The sequence below is a fragment of the Diadema setosum genome, chromosome 7, assembly GCF_964275005.1.
Source record: "Diadema setosum chromosome 7, eeDiaSeto1, whole genome shotgun sequence".
Lineage (NCBI taxonomy): Eukaryota > Metazoa > Echinodermata > Echinoidea > Diadematoida > Diadematidae > Diadema > Diadema setosum.
The window spans coordinates 22,793,745-22,817,277 of NC_092691.1; the positions used below are offsets into that span (position 1 = coordinate 22,793,745).

The window sequence follows — 23,533 nt, forward strand, 5'->3', positions numbered from 1 at the left end:
AGATAATGAATTTTGTCTATCACGTGCAGTGTTTGTCGCCCTCGCCTGGCTGGACTTGTTGTTTCTTTCTTTCTTTCTCGAGCCTCTTCGTGGCATGTGCACCCTGGGGTGATCACGCCACCTGGCTCTTAATGTCCAAGAGAGGAGCCTGCCCTCAAGGGGTGACAGTGACTCTATTCCCCTTCCTCCTCCTCCGAGTATCCCAGGTCTAAGCGGCAAGGGAGCCCTCCGAGAGTGCATTGCTATGGCGATGCGTGCTGAAGAGCCCTCCATAATTGCTTATCTGCAGTAATAATCGCCTTGCGAAAATACGATCCCCCACAAATAGGAGGTCACTGTGACACACAGTACAGACGTGGGTAATAGATGCCCGACTCCATGTTAGCCTAGATTCCAGACATTTCAGTACAGTAATTTCAGTTTCCATCAGCTTTGTGAGAAACAAAGGTAGGCCCATTCAGTTGGTTTACAGCTATGCAAGAACCTCCTGTTGAAGATGTCTCTTTGGCCTACAGTTGAGTCAACAAACCTTTTACTTCATAGCCTGTGCACTAAAAGATACCCTCTCTCCAAAAAAAAAATCAATTGTCTAGTAAACACCGTCGGGGTCACATAGACTGTATCAAGGTTACCTTCATTTGAATAGAAGGATATTAAATCCAAAGACTCTGGGAGTCTTTTCTTGTTCTGTACATGATGAAATGATTCAGGTATGCATAACACAAAACTGACGGCACTCTTGCAGTATGTAGACTGTGTTTTGAAGAAGAGAATTGTATCTCAAACTTCATGACCTTAGTACAATTTCTGTCTTCAATGAATATAATTCAAGACTTTGATTAAAATCCTTTGTTTTTTAGGTGTAATATATTTTGTCAAGGACAAAAATGATGTCTACTCAGCCAGACTTGTGTGTCTTGACATTCAGCGCCCTGCCATCGTGAGGCCGAGTAATTTTACTCACATTGTATCTTTGTGTGATAGGAGGAACAATCTAGTCTTTTACTGATCTTTATCTGAATGTTTGTTATAGGCAAAATGTTATCTGACTTAGATGTGAAGGTGGTGACATTGATAGCATTTGTATTGCACATATGTGGCTAGAATGGCATTTGCTTTGCACATGTGTCACTAGATTAGTGCCAATCCGTAAGTTATTTCTTCTGAGTAAAGAGAATGACAAGGCCACGCTATGTTGACATGCACATCATTTTCATCTGGTAATTGGCTCTAGTCATTTATTAGTCATTCATTAGCAAATAACATGCTCTTTTTATAGCTTTTTTTTTTTTTTTGGTTGGTTGCCTCTGCAAATAGCTCATGTATGTGATGCCATGGTTTCATTCCACCACACAGGGACACTGTCAATACCAGTTGCTGTTCTACCTCCTGGTGATGAAACCTTTGACTTGGGATAAATTGGTTGGGTTGTTATACAAGGTTAATGTTCTTTTTGCTGTCTCCCAGTTACGGATGTCACATTCCCAGATATGTTCATAATCATGAACATCAATAGTCTTATGGTTTGTACATTGTTTTCTATGAGATAAATTTATGTGCAAAGACTTTTAGTCTATGTTTATGCTTTGTGTTGACTTTTAACATGCTGCGAGACTCCAACCCCAAGAATCTCTCAAACGGGAGATTGTCCCACCTGGACCCCAAGCAAACTAGAGACTCAAACATGAACGCCCCACATGCACACAACATGTGCATATCATCAGTGTCAAGCACGCGTCCCTTGTGGCCGAAGTTCAGGGCCCACTGTTACAGCCCTAGTGGAAGCTCTCAGGTTTGTAGGGAGATGTTATCTAGTGCAATCTTAGCCTCATTTTTGAAGATGTATGACAGAAATAAAATTTGGTGGGAGAAAGTGATATTCTTAGTGAAAAAGTGAAAGAAAAAGATAATCTTAAGCAGTAGACACACAGCTAGAGTGGAAGAACTGAGGCAGGAGAGCAGAAGATTTAGAGAAAATGGCAGCTAAGCAGGAGATCTCCACCAAAAGTGGACGAGTTGGTGTCTTTGCATACTGCGTTGAAGTGAGAGTGCTATTAGACTGCCATTTTATAACCCCCTGAGTGGTCTATTAACAGTTGAGATGTTTATGTGTCACTAAATGCAAGATAGCTGTTCGAGCTAAGAGACATAGGATCCGAGCGTACCTACATTATTGGCGTAACCAAGTAACTAATCCGTATGTGTACTTGAAACGAGCAGGTGGTATGTACTCAAAATGGTGTTAAGATCCATATATGGACATTGACAAAGAGGATTTATTGACTTAAAAAAAAGAACAAAACCTCAATGTTATCATTCACCATAAGGTTGAGTATTGTTGATCCTTTTGCCATATGCAAGGTAAGGTATCATGAAAAGAGATTGGCTATATGAGCCATTGTGCAGGTATTGTGCGGCTGTTCTTTGACGATGCCCGCGCTTCTACGCCCCAAACTATTACCATGTCTGATTGCTAATTAGTTACGTCGCTAGTCGCTGCCATCAAGCCATTATCATGTGACTTTCATCTCATGCCGTTGATTAATCATTTCTGATGCAGCAAAGTCACAGGGATGCTGAGCATAGAGTGAATCGAGGAAAAGGGAGAGGGGGAGGGGGATTGGAAAGATCCAAGCGAAACATTCTTTGGAACTTATTGATTCGGCAGAAAATCTGCACAATGAGCTTTAAGGCTACTGGGGATATGCATTCGGGATTCACTGTGTACCTGTATGTGTTTCCTCTGGCTATTGTGAAGACTGTATCGTTACAACAGTAATTCTTTGTAACGTCAGTGCATTGTCAGAAGGGAAAATAAAATGCTATTTTTTTTTTTTTTTTTGGAGGGGGGAAATCGCATTCACGTATAAAACTACACAGTGTACTGTATACGGCAAATATTTTGCAAGGTTTTTATTTTCGCAAATTTAGCAAGTCAGGTGCTATTTGCAAACTCAAAGACACGCAAAAATAATGACTCTGATCCTGCTATGAATGTGATGCACAGGTGTACATTTCTCCGTTCAGTACAGTACTCCACGATGGCGATTTTAACCACTTGCGAAATCAGTGAGAAGTCCCGATTCACAAAAATTTAGACTCGCTAAATATATTACATATACAGTATGTTCAGCCCCTTTGTGTGATAATTTCTGCATCACTGTGCTGGTTGAAATAGGGAGTTTTTATTACCCAAGGAAAGACTAGTTCATTTTCTGAATTAGATCACCCTTTATTTGGTATCAGAAGTGTTGCCTTTTTAATGACCCTTATTCATCTTTTGTGGGCCATAATACACAGTATCATTTTTACCTTATGCGGGCATTAAGGAAAAGATACATTGAAAAGCATCCCTTTAAGGCACACATTGAATCCAGATCTACTCTCTCCGTGCAAGGCCATGACATTTCCAGAGAGTAGTCTGATTCATTTCAAATTGTTACATATGTAGAAAGAGAGAGGGGGTGTCCGTGGGTGATATACATGTGAATGGATTAGGGACCAGTGATGACACAACCTTATTCTCCTCGAGATCTATTTTGGGTGTCGTCTTCACCCATTGCAGGTGACATGCATTCAAATCACCACACAAATGGAATTGAATCAAAGAGCTTATCGATGTACATGTAGATATTTATGATATTGTTGGGTTATCTTTCTCGGCATCATAATAGTTGTGTGACCGTTCACTTGTGATGTGTCCCACTTTTGTCGAAAATGTCACATTATTTCATCCCGATGGAATCCCATTTTCTTTGCTCACTTTTCCACTAATAATTTATATTCTTTCTGGTCAGTTTATTCTGTCTTTATTTGTTATTATTTCATTGAGGTACACCAGTGCTTCAGAATCACATGAAAACTGTGTTTCCTGTTTTATCCTCGTAGTGCTCTAAATGCCTGGCTGGTTGAGGGAAGCCAAGGCATTACATTATTTATGGTCTTTGTGTAACTAGTGCTGAGCGCATTTCAGCATTATGGTTTCCAGCAGTCATTTGCTCGCTGTATGTCGTAGATACACATAGGACTGAAAGGGCACCAGTGCTCGAGCTCATTCTGACGAAGGTCATGAATAAACTGCAATAATCACAATCCTTTTTAATAGTCTCATTCCAGGCTGATGCTCGTCTGTGTTGTAGCCAGGACATGGATGTGTGTGGAATGTTTGTGCATCGAGTGAAATTTATTGGGGATACTAGTACAATGAAATCCACACTCCTCATCACTTGGACAAGAGTAGACAGTCTGCAGTAAAGGTCACTTTAGATTGTCTGGTCATTGATGTCCCCAAAACATCATGCCTCAATCATCAAATTCCAAAAAAAAAAAAGCCTGGGCTTTAGAGTCTAGCCAGGCGTTAAGCAAGAAGTTGTAGCCTGTAGTGTCAATTTGGCTGTGCTACACCCCAAAGAGCAGGAACTCAACACCATGCTCAAGGTGACTCAGAATCCTTTGAGTACTTTAAATGATCGCTGGCACAGAAAACCCCATAGCATTGTACACACTGTCCAAAGTCTGTGGTAAAGTGAGGGTTAAAAAGTATGGTACTTTATATGCCGAATATTTCGCGAGGTTTTTATTTTCGCAAATTTCGCGAATCAGGTGCTATTCGCAAAATTAAAGACACACGAAAATATTGACTCTGATCCCGATGTGAATGTGACTTACGCATGTACACTTCTCCGTTCAGTCCAGGACTCCACAATTGCGAATTTAACCACTTGTGAAATCTTCGGGAATTCCACATTCGTGAAAATTTAGACTCGCGAAATATATGGCGTATACAGTAGAATTGAGGATGAAACAATGAGAGTTTAGAAATTATAGAATATCACAGTTTTTCAGGTTTCTTACAAAGCAGTGATGTTGCTGACAGTCACATTACTTACTTATCGCCTGGTATGCCTCCATTTGCATGTAGGACAGCAATGAACATCCTCCACTTCTGGTGGTCCTGCATGGTCACAGTCACATAGTACACCTGTATGTGCAAATTACTTGAATCATCAATGCATACACATCACTGAATCAACCATATTACCTCTGTACAGAAATGTATAACTTAAAAAATGATGTGATATTACTTTCCATTTTACTTCTTAATTTTCATGAAAATTGAATTGATAATTTGTTAGATGATGCTTTTCTTACTAAAGTCACCTCCAATAAAAATGTCTGCAAGTGATGCCAGTACATTCGCAGATTTGTGTTGGACCCTTTGCCAAAGATATGGAATTCCATCTCACGGCTGCACAGGCTTTTTTCAGGATACCCAGTAAAAGCATAACAATGCAAAAATGCTGGGAGAGCTCATGTATTCCTCATGCTCACTTGTGTGATGAATCAGTGAGTTTATGATTGCACAGTTATATGGAGAAAATAAAGAAGTGATATGTGTTTATCAAGATAAGATGGAGAATGAAATCACCAGAATCATATTCTGCTTGGAAGATTCACTAACATCTATCAAGATTCAGGAATAAGACATGCTGTTTGTCATACACACACACACACACACACACACACACACACACACGCACACACACAAAAGTCTGTCACTCTAGGGTAAGTGCATGAGTCGGTCAAAATTGATGTTACAATGCAGTGTCAGGAATGCATTAACCATAATTGCATATATGATGCATAGATCCTAGTGGCTGCTATGATGGTGGTTTTGTTTTCGACGCAGTAAGTCTGAAGATACCATTTATCCAGGGATGAAATATTGTGAGAAAAATCATGATTATTCATCTTTGGGAGGAAAAAAAAAACAAAGGTATTACTTGTTCCCAGGACTTGCCATACATGTATTCCTCATGAGGGCATTTTAGCCATCTAGTATGCATAGATTTCTCAGTTATCTGCCCAAAGTAGGTGGAGAATGGTGCGTGTCTGTTAGCCAGACTGTGCCCATGTATGGTGGCTGCATGATTTATGTGAGGATCACCACAGGAAAGGAAGAAGAAGAAAAAAAAATGAAATGCATTGTCGCGAGCCCTGGCAGGGGAAATTGGCGAGGATTTGCATGATCCAATCTCTTCATCATGTCCACAAAATGTCAGGAAATCAATCATGACCACCTCCTCTCTCCCCTAGAGAGAGAGAGATGCAAAGAGAATTTTCAACTTTCAGGCTTTTTTACCCACTTCCTGACATGCTTTTTTTTTTTCTTGTCTCTTCTTCTATTCCAGACAGCCTTATTAAAGTTTTGAATATATTTAATACAAATTGGTTTTGAAAAGTTAAAAAGTTACCCTACTCTGCTAAACAATATGGACTTTAAAAAAAAGTTCAAACAAATGAATCAAATTTTCACCAGATTATATATTTACATATGAATACTTCTGTGCAAAATTATGATTTATGTATACTTTGGTTGTATCTATTATATGGAACACACACAAAAAAGAAAAATACCATCAAATGAAATATCAAGTGGGAACATGTATTACCAAAAAAAGTAATAGAAGTTTTTTATTGTCTTGTAATGCCGATTCCAATTCCGTATAAACTATTCAGTGCATACGTCAGTGGTCAATACATTTCATCCTGAAAACTGTCTTTTTCAACCTTCTCACATGTGCAAATAGCTACCTGGCAATGATGGGGTGGTGGGATAATAATAGTTGAGATTAAAAAAAAAAAACTGGATACCCTCTCATCACAATAGTATCTGGGGCCTGTGATTGAACAGTGGCAATGCTGAAGGGGCTTTTCTTCGTCAATGAAGCCATTTCAATAATTGTGTTTGTTGCTGTTGTTCATTATTTTTTTCATTGTCATCATGACTTTATTTTGCAGTGCACTGATTGTGGTGCTTTGGCAGTAATTAAAGTTTGAAATAATGCAATTACTTTCCTTCAATCCAGAATTCTTCCCCCATAGTGCTACTTCATGGTAAATTACTGACTGGCAGTTTAGTTGTTGTTGTTTTTTTTAAGGCAAGACAGTACATTCGTGAGGTGAGATGATTTGGTTGGTATGGAAGAGAATCACTCAACTAGCTACCTTGCTCAGCAGTGCCCGGGAGGGTCCAACCTCTTGTATGCCTAGATGTTTCCACGCTCAATCATGCGAACAAGTTGGGCGCATGCCCGCAGCCGCCGTCGCCGCGCCGCTCTGAAACAGTTGTAGACTCAGTGAAGTCAGCCGCGTGATTAGCTCGGTGAAAGCACCCAATGGGCTTCGGCCGAAACATTACACGCTCTGGATGGCCTATTTGGCTTAGTGCTGCACGTACTTAGTCAAATTGAAAAATTGAGAGGTAGTATGTGTGGAGTGGATGTATTTGGGTCCTTTCCTTGGCACTCCGTGGAGCTTGGATAAATTTTAGGAGCAAGAGGGTAGAAAAAAAATGGCAAAAACAGGAGACTTGCCCTTGGGGTAATGTGAAAATGTAGAGAAAATGGCATGTTAATAGAGTATTTAAGGAATTGAAGGAAGCTTGGGGGAAAGTGACTTCAAGAGAGACATGATTCCATTTTACAGATTTTAGAGACATGAAAGGAGAATGTGATGACAGTGGAGAGTAGTTAATCTTGAGAAGAAAAAATAACTGAAGAATTTATATGCAAAAATGTATATATTATATATTTATCAACTTTCAATATTTGAGGTTGAAGCTGCTGAAAAACAAAGAAAATGATTAGAAGATATACATGTTAATTTAGGTAATATCTTCAGGAATATTTCTTGTTATGTAACAAGTGCTAAACTGAGATAATAAACTAAGAAAATAATTAGAGAATATACATGTTGAGTTACACTGTAGGTAATATCTTCAGGAATATTTCTTGTTATGTAACAAGTTGACTATCTTTGAAAAGGTTAATTTCTTTTATTTTTTTTTTAGGTGATGATGACCTGAGTTTAGAAACTTTGAAAATGCACATTTCTGTGTTTTGGCATTCAAATTCTTCAAATATTCACGGGCAAAATCTCATGGCATGCTTTGCAGTGTCTTCCAGTGTAGATTTTACATGTTATTGTCTCCTAGATTACACACATAAAATAAACAAAATGTGCAATGTTTCCACTTTCAGAAAATGTTTTCTGTGTACATATTGTTCTGTTTTGCAGTTTTTAATGCAGCAGATATGCTCATGAACAGTTTCGGATGCTAAATTTCTTATCCAAGTTCTAGCGGTGACGCCAGTGATAATTGCATGGTTGGGGCCGGGGAAAGGTGTGCAGGTCGCAGTCCAAAGTCCGGCTTATGAGTTGTAATTTAGCGCATGGCCAAGCACCGTAATGAAATGAGCAACTTGCTGAGAGCTGGGATAGGTCAGTGGGAAGTGGACAGAGTAGGTTTGCATTTTTGATGACCATTACCGGTTGAAGCACAAAAAATAAACACATCAAGGCAAAAAATGCATCTTATAAGTATTCTGCTGGATACCTCAACCAACCCTGATAAACTCTGCACTCTGCTGAGCAGCACCTTAGTTTGTAAATTTTGATTACAGATGGTAATAGCTTTCTCATGATATCTATCTATCAATCTATCTATCTATCTATCTATCTATCTATCTATCTATTCATCTATCTTTCTGTCTATCTATATACTCACAATGTATCTATCTATCTATCTATTCATTTATCTATCTACCTATCTGTGTATCTGTCTTTTTCGTGGAGTGTATGCTTCTATTCCTACTCATTTCAATATAAATTGCACCCATTGCAAATGAAGCAAAGTTTTATAATGTTTGTAATGTGTCTTCTGGTATTGGCCTTTCGAGATGTCTGTCCCAATAGGATGTAACCTACTGTAAAAGTGGAAATTTTCATGCATTTCTTGCAACCAGAAACTAGCGTGAAAATAAAAGCATGCAGATATTTTTGCATGCCATATGTTCCAGTACTTGGTGTCTTGTTTCCACGGAATTAAAATTATGCAAAATTCATCTTACCCGGCTGAGCACGGAAAACTAGTCGCCCAAAATATCCAATTTTACAATATGTAATGCATTAGGAAAAGAGTAGTACCTTTTTGTTCAGTATGTATACTTTCTCCTGACTAGTAAGTGATATCAAAGTTTGCATATTGGGTGTAGAGGGAGGCTTACTGTACAAAAGGGGGGAAATTGAAAGATTAAAGATGTTATTTGCTTCACAGACCATCACACAAGAGGCAAGAGTCTTATCACTTATTCAGTGCTTTGAGTTCAGGTGAACCGGCAGAGTACAGTTCAGCCTATCTGATCCGTCAAGGGAGCGCGATAATAGAGCCGGGGCTCCCGTCATCGCCGGGGTCAAAACTATGTCGTTGCCGGGGATTTAAAGTCAGGTCTTTGATGTGCCGCTGGGCTGATGATAAGCGATGCATGATGTTCAGATTTCAGCAGGACCCTTATCCCTTGATACTCATCTCTATGATGTTCGTATATTGGGATTCCATTTTAGACAGTTGTTGGTGTAACCAGCAATCTTTAATTCAGATCCCTTTTTTTCTTTTTTTTTGCGGCAAATATAGTGAATGCATCACAGACAATGTACCTGAGATTTCATTTTAAATTATTGATCGAATGATTATGAGAGGTCAAAAATGACAGTACTGTTGCTATCAATGTATTTACCATGATAAATATTCCTAGGTGTGTGTTTGTTTGTTTGTTTGTTTTTTGTTCAGTACACTGTAATTATAATGAGACCCAAAACATAAATAAATAAATAAATTTAAATAAATATATATATATATATATATATATATATATATATATATATATATATATATATATATATTCAGTCAGCAATCAGCGCATGGAATATCAGTGAATCTGTTGAAGTTGAAGTTGATGCGGACTGACCAGTGAAGTGCCCTTCTAATGTATCTCATGAATCAAACATGCAGTGTGCATACTACATTATGACTCATACTCGCATTACTGAATTGACTTGAGTGAATTGCTTCCTTAAAGAGAGTGTGTTTCAGTTGCCTGCAATTCAGAACTTTTTAAAGTAAAGACTGATACTGTGAAAAAGGAGGAAGTAATGTTTAGGTAATTGTCATGAGAATAAGATTTGATGGCTTTAAATTCTCACTTCTAGTCAGGTCTATAATGCGATTGCCATCCTTTTAATTTTGTCATTGTTTCCTATATGCTTGAACTCTTTCATGTTTTAACATACAGGCTTCATCCAGAAGCAGAAAAGTTGTGTTTTTCCTATTAAATGAAAAATATGATTTACCTGGAATTCTATTTGTGCATTGCTTTCTATGTGCCATTTCCCAGTTTTTAACCAAAAATGATGCTTTGTCTTAAGATATTTGCTCTCAGATTATGTCTTCAGTGTGTATTGAAGCTTGGGACATTTGTGTTATTTTTTTGCTGTTGTTGTTATCTGCAAATAATGACAGTCCTATTGTGATCTTCTTTTTGTTTATAAATGATAGTCTGGTCTATTATATGAAAATTATATGTGATGACATAATACTTGATTGAGTGTATTTTGCCTTTGTGCCTCACCAGTATCCCTTGTGAACAAAAGATATAAATAAAAGCTGTATTAGTGCTTTTATGTATTTCCCCCCCCCCCAAAAAAAAAAAAAAAAAAACAACAACAACACACAAGCCCTATATCTGTATATAATGGGAGGCATCTCCATAGATTCCTTAAAGGGAAACATTGTGACACATGACAAATCATGGCGATTAGTGCGAGACGTTGGCGTTTGCTCTTTGTTTTGAGAAGTTTCCGAAGTGGCTTTGTATCAGGTAATGTGCTTTAATTCACACTTACACGCGCTGGCAAGATTCCATTAAGGGATTTGTGCACACTTGGTGCCACATTTTTTGTATAAGTCTGTTCAATAAAGATTTTCTTTATGCATGGTTTGGGGGCTTACCATCTCCAAAGCCACTTTCCTTGCATGCAAATACTTGCTATGTGTACAAAATTCTCTTTTACTCTCTGTTTATCTACCTGTCCACCTTTTTGGTCTATATATATTTCATCTATCCCCTTTACACCCTCTAATGCTAATAGATTGTATCTTACTATATCTTCCTCTATTACCTCCGCCAAGGAAGGCGGTTATGTTTTCATCGGCGTTGGTTTGGTAGTTTGTCTGTTTGCAAAATAAATCAAAAACTTGTGGATGGATTTGAATGACACTTGCAGGTAAAGATGATAATGACACAAGGAACAGATGATTAATTTTTAGTACTAATGCAGACATTTTTATGGATTTTGAAGGTTTTTTTAATCTTTTGGCTGATAGGGTTAATGAACTTGGGAGTTCAAGCTGTGTATATTTGAGGTTCACATACGTGCTCTAAAGCATGTGATCTGCTCGGCCAAGGTGTCACTCACCTGGAAGCTAATGACCTATTAAAACAAAGGGCTTCGACATTGGAAAGGGCAATTTTCAGCAGGTGTGTATGGGTGGAAATGAGCTGCTTGGCCGAGGTCTGCACTCTATGAGTGCTTTTCCGCTTTTGTTCCTTCTTTTCCACCTCTCTTCAGGTCTTTAGATATTTTTTTCTTTCCTTTGAAGCTAATTCCTTGGAGTCCTCTTCCTCATTCATCTCTGGAAGTCCTTGCACTGTTTCCCATGTAATGCTACATTTGAAGAGTTTTATCGCAAAACGAGCTAACCCCATTCTTCTTAAGTTGAGATATTTGTGATTAGAGCTGCAAAGAAAAACAAAGAAATTAATGAGAAAATACAGTCCCTGATGTTCTTAACCGTAACTTCTAGAATATTCTTTGTTATGTCACAAGTGAGGTATTACTGGAAAGGTTTAATTTGGTGCATCTGAGGATGGACTTACTTTGAAATGTTCAAAAATGGTGCTTAGCTGATTTTGCAATAAAACTCTTCATTTACACCATGTTTTCAGTGGCTGCAGGATCATGTTTGAGGCCACCGTGGTCAAAACGGATAGATATCAGACAATGCGGGACAAAGGGATGGGCAAACATAACAGGCTGTGATTGCCATGGATGCTGTGTCAGATTTTTAAACTGTCAAAAAATTTGCCACAGCAGTCATGACACTGATGAGAAACCTAGTAGGCAGTAGTAAAATGAGGTGAATGAACAAAAAACGTGACAACACGTAGTAGGCCATGACATAACTTGAGGCAGTCTGTAGTGGGACGTGACGGGAAATCTGCATAGTCTAGCCTGACCAGATGCTGCGAAAAAAGCATCTGCGAGCTCCATGTTTACTGGAGCAAGGATTCTCTTGTAACTAAACCTGAATACTGAGGGGGGAAAAAAGAGAGAATTTCCCACCTGCCCGGGGTATATTGTTTTGCACAATATGAATAATCCATGTACACAATACAGATTTATTACTTACAAGCTGCAAATTTGACATCATTCACTCTTGCCTAAATGTTGAAAGCAGGGTACAGTTAGAAAGCTCCATGGGTGATTTGAGACTTTTTTTTTTTTTTTCTGGCAGAGTTCTTCGGTAACAATAGCTTTGTAAATTTTGTAACTTGGTGCTCCAGAATATCTCGGCAAATATGATTTGGACAAATATGACTATTTTAGAGTTTCAGACGGAAGCAGGGATCTATATGGCAACAAGTGGGTGTGTAATGCGGAATTCAATTTGCCTCAAAATAGTATCCGCGCTGTCAGCAATATGAGCGTGTTAGAATGACGCAGAAGCTGAAATATGACTGCGTAGACCCGTGTTTCTGGCTTGGCGTCCTGAGAATAATCAGGCTCTCTTAGATGGGCATTCAACTCTGCAACCAATCAGTTTGGTTTTTGCCACCTTGTGGACTTCCTCTCATGAAACACTCTTCTCTGTTTGCCTCATAATATTCCAAACATATTAACCCCATACAATGTGTGTGTGTATATATATATATATATATATATATATATATATATATATATATATATATATATATATATATAGATAGATAGATAGATAGATAGATAGATAAGCTGAGAACCAGAAGGGCACTGTTGCACCCTTGTGGTTTTAATTTGTAACATTTTACTGAAAATTAAAACAATTCCAAATTGACACATCATAATGTAGAGGAGATTGAGCTCTACAACATGAATCAATAACTCAGTATGCCCCAAAATTGCAATAACGCCCTTCTGCCTCTATATTTATAAATCATATATGAATGAGACATCATTCATTTTCACTTGATTTACAAAGCACTTTAATGAAAAGAAGGTTTGCATTTCAAAATTCCAGTACTCGCATATTTTTGGTGCCGCTCTCTTGTTGGTCGTGCGACACAGAAAAGCCGCTGTAGTTTATTTTAATCTCATTTATTGAGCCAGTTCATACTGACACTGAGGTGTAGATTACAGAGAAACTGAAATACTGTAAAAGCGTATACTTTTGCCTGAGTAATTTTTTCATGCTTGGCCAGGTAAGATGAATTCCACGCCTTTTTCATTTCCGTGGAATGATAGATACTAGATAATATTACATATAAAGAGCACAAACTTCCTGTATTTATTCAATTTTATGCTTTTTTCCATGTTGCACAAAATGTGCAAATTTTTCTGCACCACAGAAATTTCCTCTTTGACAGTAACACTAATAGGGAATGAATGAAATAGATGTTTGATATTTCATAAATGTCTAGATTTATGGCATGCCTCTTTTTAGTCAGTGGATTATTTCAAATGCAGTGTTTCACTCAGGGAAGTCATTAACTTAAAGGGATTTATACAGGTGCATTCAGATCAAGTCAGATCAAGTATACAGCACTAAAGCAGGGTAATATGCACTCTAATTGCAATATGAACAACATTGTTAGTGACTGACTGCTTGTGAACAGCAAACTTGGATGTTAGTATACAAATGATGCACAGGATAGAGTGCGTTAGTGGAGGCGTATAGTGCACTCAAGGGTATTTACAATTGTGAAACATGCACGAGGGGAAGCCGAGTGCATGTTGCACTACATTGTAAATACCCGAGAGTGAGCTACGCCTCCACTAACGCCACGAAATAATCCTGTGCATCATTTGTTTTATAAAATGGGTCGAAAATTCGAAAACTAACAGCATTTTCCAGCGTTTTTCACATACCTTTGTGGGTCAAGACGTCCGAAGATGTTCGTCCCAAACATTTACGCACGTCGCACTCGGAAATCCCGCACATACAGTATAAGTATGATGGGGGGTTGAGTTTCTGGACACTTGAGTTCCCGCATGAAAACTTACTTATTTTACATAGAATATGCACCCTTTACCTTAAAGACTTGATATAGACTCCTCATATAGGCCTACTAGACAACATACTCTGAAAACGGCGTGAGAATTAACCTGCTAAATCGTTGGATTTGCCCTTCAAAGTGACTCCATGTACGCGTCCGGTCCCACAACGCTTGGTCTACTGTACTGTACAAAGTGTACGTATATAAGAGTATACGTACACCACACATGTTATGCACAAGGGAAGAAAGGCCGGCCGGCCGGCAGCCCGAACCAGAAGTTGTTTACAGGATTGACAGCACGTACTGTATGTATGCATGCAATTCAAAGGAGCCGCCGCGCGCACAGACGATCGGCGATAGGATTTAACCACGGTGGATTTAACACGCAGTGCGATGGGACTAGAATAACCAAAGCACACGTGACTCATTTCAGCGCTTCCTATTGGCTACATTCTTGAACCCATTTTATAATATGGGCTGTTACACAAAATGAAAAAAAAAAGAAAGAATGCAGGTGATGTTGGAGTACACTAGTTGGCTAAACTATATTCACATCTTCTGAAGATGTGTGCAGTGGCACTAAGACATGAATGAGACTAGTTTTGAAATGTCTTCTGAATCTATCTTTTGGTGACTGTTCCTTGCCAATGATATTATAGAAAATGAACCCAAGATGCATGCATTACAACATTTTGAATGAAGATCATATCTCTAATCAAAAATTATGGGACAATGTTTGCATGTTTTTGATGTTGTGTTTGCTGTTTTGGCTGCCTGCTTGCTTCGTTTGATTGTTTGGATTTGGAGTATGAGGTGACCTGCTCATAGTAACAGTCATTACTTCAACCAATTTTACTAACAACAAAAATTGTGCATTGAGGGTCAAATGCAGAAAATTGCAAGGCTGACCCCTTCTCTGTTTGATGGTATCATTTCCATCTGTCCATTCAATTGTGTTTGAAGATAATAGTTTATCATGGTATTTCTTTGCATGGTTGAAAGTCAGCCAGCAAGAGAACTTTTCATTGCTCTTTTCTAGGGGATTTTGCTTGAAAGGGGAATGAAGCACCACCCCACCCTCCTTCTTTTTTCCCCTTTGTTTTGTGTATTTATAGTTCCTGAGCAACACATAAAGCAACTCCAGAGTACAGATTTCTGTATCATGCTGAGCGAGTCACAACATTGCACCAATAATCACACAGTCATGTGTCAAGCAGTTGCGGGGAAAGAATGGGCAAGTGAACATAATCTAATTTAGATCAGCATCTCATGAATGTGGACGATGACTGGTGGTATCTTTCACAGAGGCTGTAGGGGCACAGGTGGGGTGGAGGGATGGGGGGGGGGGAGGAGTGAGGGGCATTGGGGTGGAGTTCTCATTAGTGTTGAGTTGCTTTGATCTGGAAAAGGTGGCATCTTCGCATAACTAGACAGCACACATTTTGCTATGAATGGGTCTGTTTTCTGGCTTGTTAATTTTATTTCAGTTTATCGCTTCACCATTACTGTGAAGATAATCACCATTCCAATGTTTGTGCGTCTGTGATAATGATAGGAATTGAAAAGAAGCTATTGAAAATATTATTGCACTGTATCTTACTTTGTAAAATTAATAAAACTGTTTTGATTTATATGTGTTTACTTCACCAATAAAAAAAAAAACCCTGAATACTTTACTTTTTTACATGGTGTCTGCTACAATGTTTTTATTCTTGATCTTTTTATACTTAAGTTGGGGCAATCTACAAAAAGTTTCAGCAATAATATATGTACAACAAATTCATATTAACAAAGTAAATAATTAGCAACAGCAGATGAAGGTAATGGTAAAGCAGGAGCAAGAACAAGAATAAATGAAAAATGCCCTAATTATTGTGTCTAATGCCTTTGATTAATCTTTTATTTTCATTGCAATTTTTTTGTACGATCTAGATGGGGACAATTTACATCAAAATGATATAAAAGATAACATTTGATGTTGTAGAAGAAATCAGTTGACAATTGTGCAGTCTTTCCTACCATGTCTTCTGCCCCTTTTCCAGGAGTGTTTGAAAACCACATATATCATGCCTTCATTTAGTCAGGAGCTGTTTCATGGACAGAGAAGTGCTCATGAAAACCAGGAGAAGAAATCTGAAGAACTAACCAACCCAAAATATACATTGAACTGCAAGTGGTGTAATCCAATCCCAAACTTGACGGAATAAACAGTGGCATTTCATTTGCTCCCCATGTCTCCAGTGAGAAAGTGGCTGTTCTCATTTCAGTGTGAGGTGAACGTTGGTATCATGTTTGTTTGTATATGTGTGTGTGTGTGTGTGTGTGTGTGTGGTGTGTGTGTGCTTGTGAAGGTGCGTGTTTCACAGTCATTTATAGTCCAGAAAACATTGAGGTGGTATATAAATGAACAGGGTAGTGGATTTTTGCATTCTTTATCCTCCCTACCCCCCCCCCCCGCCCCATCCCTCCCCCCCCCCCTCCCTCTCCTCTCTCGTGCTCTCACTCTCTCTGACAGGTAAGAGTGCAGTGGAATAAAGCCTTGTGTACAGAAATGGTAATGTTCTGATACTTGTCCGACCATTGGCTTTCATCTCAATTCCAGTAGTTATAATCATGTGGAAGATGATGATGATGACGATGGTAATTTTGAGTTTAGTTTTATCTTTGCTCTTGTTTTTTGCTATTTTGGGGGAGTTGGGTGTAGGCAGGCTACTCTATGTGGTTTGGTATTCAACGCAGCATGTAATCACACCTGACATTTCGAACCAACCTCACGAAACGTGTGGACCATGGAGAGAGATAGGTTGCTACCATTTGTTTGCCCAATGAGCACGGGAGCTCGGGAGATTGTATTGCACGTGGGCAATGTTAGTTTTGGACTCACAGACTCTTCCATCAAGTTACCTTGTCATGTGTCAATAGAAATTCATTTAATCAAGTTAGTCATTGACTTAAGGACAGCAGAATAATCAAACGTGCCCAGGACCCTGTTGCATAAAAGATGTGTGGTTATGGTGACTTATGTTTATTCTAATCACCATGGTAACATCAAGAAGCCCCGTTTAAGCGGAGTGGCTACCATCATTGTGCTCGCTTTTGTTGGGAGGTATTATGGATAAAGAGGTTTAAGGTGAAGGGTTGCAGATGTGATATTTGGCTGATGATGTACTTTCTACATAATCAGGTATGGTTTGGTAGAGGTGTTTTGTTTTATTGTACCCCCGCCAATTTTTGTTTTGTTTTTTTGCCCAGATCAGCAGTTTGGACTTGCCAGAGAGCAAGTCCTCATCCAAAAACAGACATACATATATCTCACAATGTAATGACCACACAAAACAGCATGAGGGGCATTTTGCACAGCTTGACACACCTATTTGAGTCTTTAAAGTGTCCCTCTAAAGTGCCTTTCTGTGGATAGAAAATAGGAATAGGAAAGAGGAATTTTAGTCTACGGGGATGTTGGTTTACCTGCCTGTTTTTGACCAACCGCAGGCAGGTACCAGTGTGCGTATGCAAACAAGTGCAAAAGGCACTTGATAGTAATCCACTCAATACTCGATTGTATTATCGTGACACTGTGTGTACATATTATTAGTCAGGCAATGTATATGATTGCCTTTTTTTTTCTTTTGTGAAAAGGGTCTAGTTATCAGGTGTTGGCAAGACTAGCAGACTAAATCACCTGATGTCGGCTTTGGATTGTATGCGCACAGATATCCAAGGGAATCGTCCGATATGAATAACGTATGATCCGCAGATGTTGGTAGTCTGGGAGAGAAATGCGGATACATGGCAGGGACTGATGCATGCCTGTACATTGGGGAGCTGTCGACGAATACTGTGTGGATAAAATCTGTTGTGTTCTCCCCATGAATTATTTGATACCAATTCCTATCACTGACAAAACTTGTTAGAAACGTCCTGTGATTTCCCTGGTGAAATTTGAGAATAGATTAGCTTTCTCCTTTCAAATCTTTTTATTATTATTATTATTATTATTATTATTATTATTATTATTATTATTATTATTATTATTATTATTATTATTATTATTATTGTTATTATTATTATTATTATTATTATTGTTGTTATTATTATTATTGTCATTATTATTATTATTATTATTATTATTATTATTATTAAGGCAGTTCCTGGAAATCATCAAGAAGGTGTTCTCTTACTTTTTTTTTTAACTTGATGTTGCCTATTTCGATGTTTTTGTGCATTTATTTCATTTTCATTTCATATGTTTATTTCACTTTCAACAAAGAATGTAAATTTACAAGACTTATGCAAAGAAGCAAATCACAAAATGCTGTACATATTCTACATATATCAAAATAGAATATTACTTTAGTATTAATATGATATTAATACCATGAATGTTTTAATTGACTATGTCAAAAATAATTTTAAGTCTCTGGACAGAAATATTCAGTACCAAAATCACTGTATTTGCTCATGTAGTAAATGCACCTGTATTTCAGCTGCACTATGCAAGTGTTGGCTATTTTATTTAAAAACTGAAAGAATAAATAAGATTATATATATATATATATATATATATATATATATAATTACAAATGAAATACTAAAAAGAAGCAATTGTTTCATGATGTTACTCCTAAACATTTGATATCACAAGGACATTAAATTAAGCACTTTTCTTTCTTCGTAATACATGGGGAAATGAATTGAAATCACCTTAACAACAAAAACAACAAAAAGCAAAAGTGTTCAAAGGGAAAGAAGGGACATTTCCCCAATTAACATGGATCTGTTCAGCAACTTTGTGTGCTGAGGGTTGGTAGCTTCACAAAGGCAACTTCAGTCAAGAAGTGAGAATATCTAAACACTTCAAGGTTGCCCCGTATATCAACCTGTGTTTGCACCCTCCATTAGCTTATACTGTCTGTTAGTCATCTTCAGACTATGTGTGTTTACCTACTATTAATGATTGATATTGTATTCATGTTGCAAGATTTACTTCAGTATTCAACGATGTGTTCTGTGAGAAAAAAAAAAAAAAATCTCATCTTTTATCAAGAGACATTGAATTTTCATATACAAATTATGTGAAAAGCTAATGATGTTGGCACTAATGAAGGTCATAACCTTTGACGTACTGTATGAAAGTTCACAGATTGAACTGAAAAAAAAAGCACCCAGTTTTTGCCCTCATCACCAATGGTATAATCATGATTTTGGATAGACTCCTCCCTGAAAAGAAAGTAGAAGCTCATAGATCTCTAAACCACTGCCTGTGATGCCTGAATTAGAGATGTTGGGGGGCCCCCACTGGGTTATAACCACAGTTTGTACGGCAGAACTAGACCGGTTCAGGAGAATCCATTAGTCCAGCCCACAGCATTGGGCCATGTTCTCCTCTGGGGATAGAGTCATATCATCGTTTACGTGCCCAATTCAATTTATCACACATACAACTGTATCCACTTGATAATTCGAGACTTTGTCAATATACCTTTCATGTCTCTTCACCAGGCATGCCAAAGGCATCATTTTTTTTTTCCTCCTATGTTATTTAGTCATCTCATTAATGTTGTGGCCATGTGAGATTTTTTTTTTTTTTCTGGTAGCTTGCTTGAGCTGTAATTTGCATCAATTTGAAGACAACTCCAAGCTCAGGCAAATGTTGTACTCCTTGTAGCTACGGTAAAAGTGGATATTTTCGAGTGAGCAAGTTTTTCGCACTAGGCTGCAGAAGATGAATTTTGCGTGTTTTTAATTCTGCAGAATTTGGGTGTTAATTACTAGAACACATGGCATGCTAAAATATTTGCATGCTTTTATTTTCGCACTAGCTTCCGGTTGCGTGAAATGCGCGAAGATTTTCACTTTTACAGTATTATTTTGGAAAGCACTTTTTAGGAGAGTCATTTCCATCTGCAAATTTCACTTGTCATTTTGTAAAGGTACCACAAGCAAAATAGTAATGTTTGCATCTTTTCCTTTTTTTCCTCCCCTTTCATTTCTGTCCATACAGTGAGGATGAATTTGACATCGTGGCATTATCATCAACTCCCTCGCAGGTATGTTTACCCTCAAAGGTCTGAAGATATATATCTCAAGAAATATTCAGAAGATGATTATGGCCTGTAGTTGTCTCCATCATGTATATCAATTTTCACGCTACCAAGACGAAATATTTGCCATGTTTGGATGAGTTGGTTGTCCTGTCTTAAAAGACAGTCTCTCAACTCCATAGCAGCCAAGTATTAGAAAAAAGAAATGGCTTTCACATGGCCTTTTGAGACAGGTGTCACTGTAGACAGGAGGGGGAAGTCATGCCCCAAGACCACTGTAGTATGTAGATAGCTGCTATATCAAGCTTGACCATACCTCAAACATGTTTTGTTTAGGATGGGTTTGTTTGGAGTTTCGGAGAAGGGAGGGGCAAGAATAGTGTTCACATGAAAGATTACTTCACCCAGATTCATTGTAGGAGGGTGATATTTCACTGAAATTAAAGATATTCTTTCTTTCACATGCTTACCAACTAACATTTTGTTTCTTACTTTTTGAAACAGTGCCATACTTACTTGTTTATAGGACTACTTTTTCACAGTGCATTTATTTGCAGAGGTTTTTTTTCCTATGTTTTAATGATCAAAATTGTTGTAGCATTGGTTGAATCATAGTGTGGAAGGCATATATAAATCATACTTTTCACTTAGCATTAACCTTAGAACTTTCTGATAAGGTAGGTGCTGATGGTTACCGAGAATTGCATTTCCTGTGGTGACTTTTGGCCAAATCATGTTTCAATGATGATTTTGGAAGGAAATGCTGATATTAATGAGGCACTTAATGTACCCTTCCCATGTGCAGACAACACAGGATCTTCGGCAGCAGCTGCTGAAAGATGGCTTCCGATTGGACGAGGTGCCCGACGACGAGGAGCTGGACCTAATCCCGCCGCGGCCGATGACCGACCGCTGTGTATGCTGCCAGACACAAGCAAACTGCACGATACAATGACACGCAGGATGTCCATGTTGGACCCCTTCCCAGCCCCGCCCCAGTTCACACTACCACGCTATCCGTGGAAGATATGAAGATATATATTGACAAAGCTGTTATGTGCACTGCAAGGTGGTTCCCATGGGAACAGAAAATGGACACTGTTTGAGATAGTAAGCACTGATGAGTTAAAAAAATGATAAAAGGATTATACTTATTTAAAATGAAAAGGATTTATATACATATCATATTGAATATGACTGTATAGTGAATGTGTACATAGATATATTATTTGCTCACTGCAGATTCATGTTTTGCTCTTAATTGTGATGGTACACAAATGATAAAATGTGTTGTTTTCAGTGCTTATTGAAGCCTGAAACTTGCAGGCTTCAAGAGAGAGGGTTGTGTACTTTGATAATTGCCTAATTTTGAGAGCTGAATATTATGCCAAATTGTGCTTATTTTACAAGGCTCTTAGATGATTAATAGATGAATTGATGCAAGGTGTTTTAAAAATCAGTGGAATTTGCCACAAATATTCATTTCTTGACAGCAGCAGTAATATCTTGCTCTTATAATCCTTTTCTCCTCTCAAGCAAAACTAGAAAAAAAAAAGATTATCATTTTAATGCATTGCAGTATTTTCTGATATGATATTAGTCACCACATATATGTCCCATTCATTTTTTTTTTTTTTTTTTTTGGTATGAACCTTGTGATGTGAAACGCCCTTTTTATGAAATTTAAACCTGTTCCGTATCTACTGATGTGGAGGCTAAGTAATGTACTCTGCCTCACCAGCATGTTTGTCCACGACAACTTGCTTCAAGTAACCAAGCCTGATGCTGTCCAGGCTTAATCTAGCGAAAGCATTTGCGGTGAAAATCAATCCCAAATTGTAAACCTCCCGGTCTCCGGCGATTGTCATGTAAATGGACTTGTACCCTAACAGGGACTTAAAATTTTTCCTGCCCGGAGTATCAGATTTCTGCTCAGTATTTCAGCACGGACGATTGGTCAGCGCCTGACTTGATTTCCTGTGTCCATTGCAGATGGGAGAGAGCATGAGAGAGAGAGGGAGAGAGCATGAGAGAGAGAGAGAGAGCAAGACATATTGTTTCCCCCTCGTGTGCATGTTCCCATTTCAGCCTCAAGGTTTAATCAGATGCAATAGTGTGAAAGTGCCCCCCCCCCCAAAACCAGGTTGTAGATATCATGTGTGTGGTCAAATGACTTGAAATCCAGTCTTTGTAGAAATATCTATTATGTATCATATTTCAGAAACTTCACTCTATCAATTGATTGTATCAACAGCATATATTCATTTGATTTTGATTTTATCCACAGCATAGTGGTGGTGAGAATACAGCATAAAATATCAAACTGCATGACATGTACTATGTGATTTGAATGAATGTGGATGGCTGTGATCCCAACAGTATTGTTAGTAGAAGGGCCTAAAGGCAGTAAATCCCCCGTCTCTGGAAGGAGTTAAAGCCCTTTTGCCTCTCAACCAGTTTTCTGCGTACATAATCATTGAATTCTTCATGACTTTGTGAGCCAAATCAGAGTGCTCATCTGGCTCTGTTCCATTTGATGTTTTCAGCAACCGCGATAGTTGTCCTTGTGCATTTTGCATGCCATTGTAGCATTGTGTTTGGGTAGATGCACACATTATATTCCATTCAGTATTTCCCAGTACTAATGTATGAGTTGTTGTGTTGCAGTTTCTCAGTCATCTTAGAGCAACTCAACGTAGGCAGGAAATGAGAAGTCCACCTTGAATTTTTGTTAGAGAAGTCTTTGATTAGGCTGACACAAAGGAGATAAAGTTGCAGTTGCTGTTGTTGTTGTTTTTTGGGTACCATGTATGATTAATTCAATTGAATGTATAGATTATTTGCTGATCATAGAGTACCAAAATGATGATGTCAAAGTCTTTTGTTATACCTTGGGTTAGAGCCAGGTGTGCGTATAAATGCTCTGGCCAGGTGAGGTTGTTTAGAACAGGTTTCCATGGTGATGAATGGTTATGACATCACACTTAATTACTCCATATAAGAGTGGAATATGAGCCAATTGTTTCCCAAGATCATATTCCCCAGACTTCCTTCCATCAGTTATTGAAATCATGTTAGTGTATCTCTAGAAATTGTAGCTATTTTAATAATCTGTACATCTCCTATGAACTACTAGTAGCATTATTGTGTGTGTGTCACTTATCTATTGTGTACATCACTAGAATTTGTAGTCCTATCATTATACAGTGCTCCATCGTGTGGAAAACATTGCAGCGTATTGGCTGTCTTTTTATCGTTGTATCCTATTTAATAAGTTATTTCCACTTTACTTTCTGTTTTTATCTCCATGCTGAAGGATTCTATGGAGCTATCTTA

At 38.1% G+C, this 23,533-nt stretch overlaps 1 protein-coding gene across 1 annotated transcript in view; it reads left to right on the forward strand.

Moving 5' to 3' along the window:
• Positions 1–21,823, forward strand: part of LOC140230941 (protein FAM219A-like) — a 115,707-nt gene extending 93,884 nt beyond the window's left edge. The window contains exons 5-6 of the mRNA XM_072311082.1: positions 20,158–20,203; positions 21,003–21,823. Coding sequence (XP_072167183.1) covers positions 20,158–20,203; positions 21,003–21,152 — 196 coding nt within the window. The 3' untranslated portion in view covers positions 21,153–21,823. The remainder of the gene's footprint in view (positions 1–20,157; positions 20,204–21,002) is intronic.
• Positions 21,824–23,533: the final 1,710 nt, after the last annotated feature.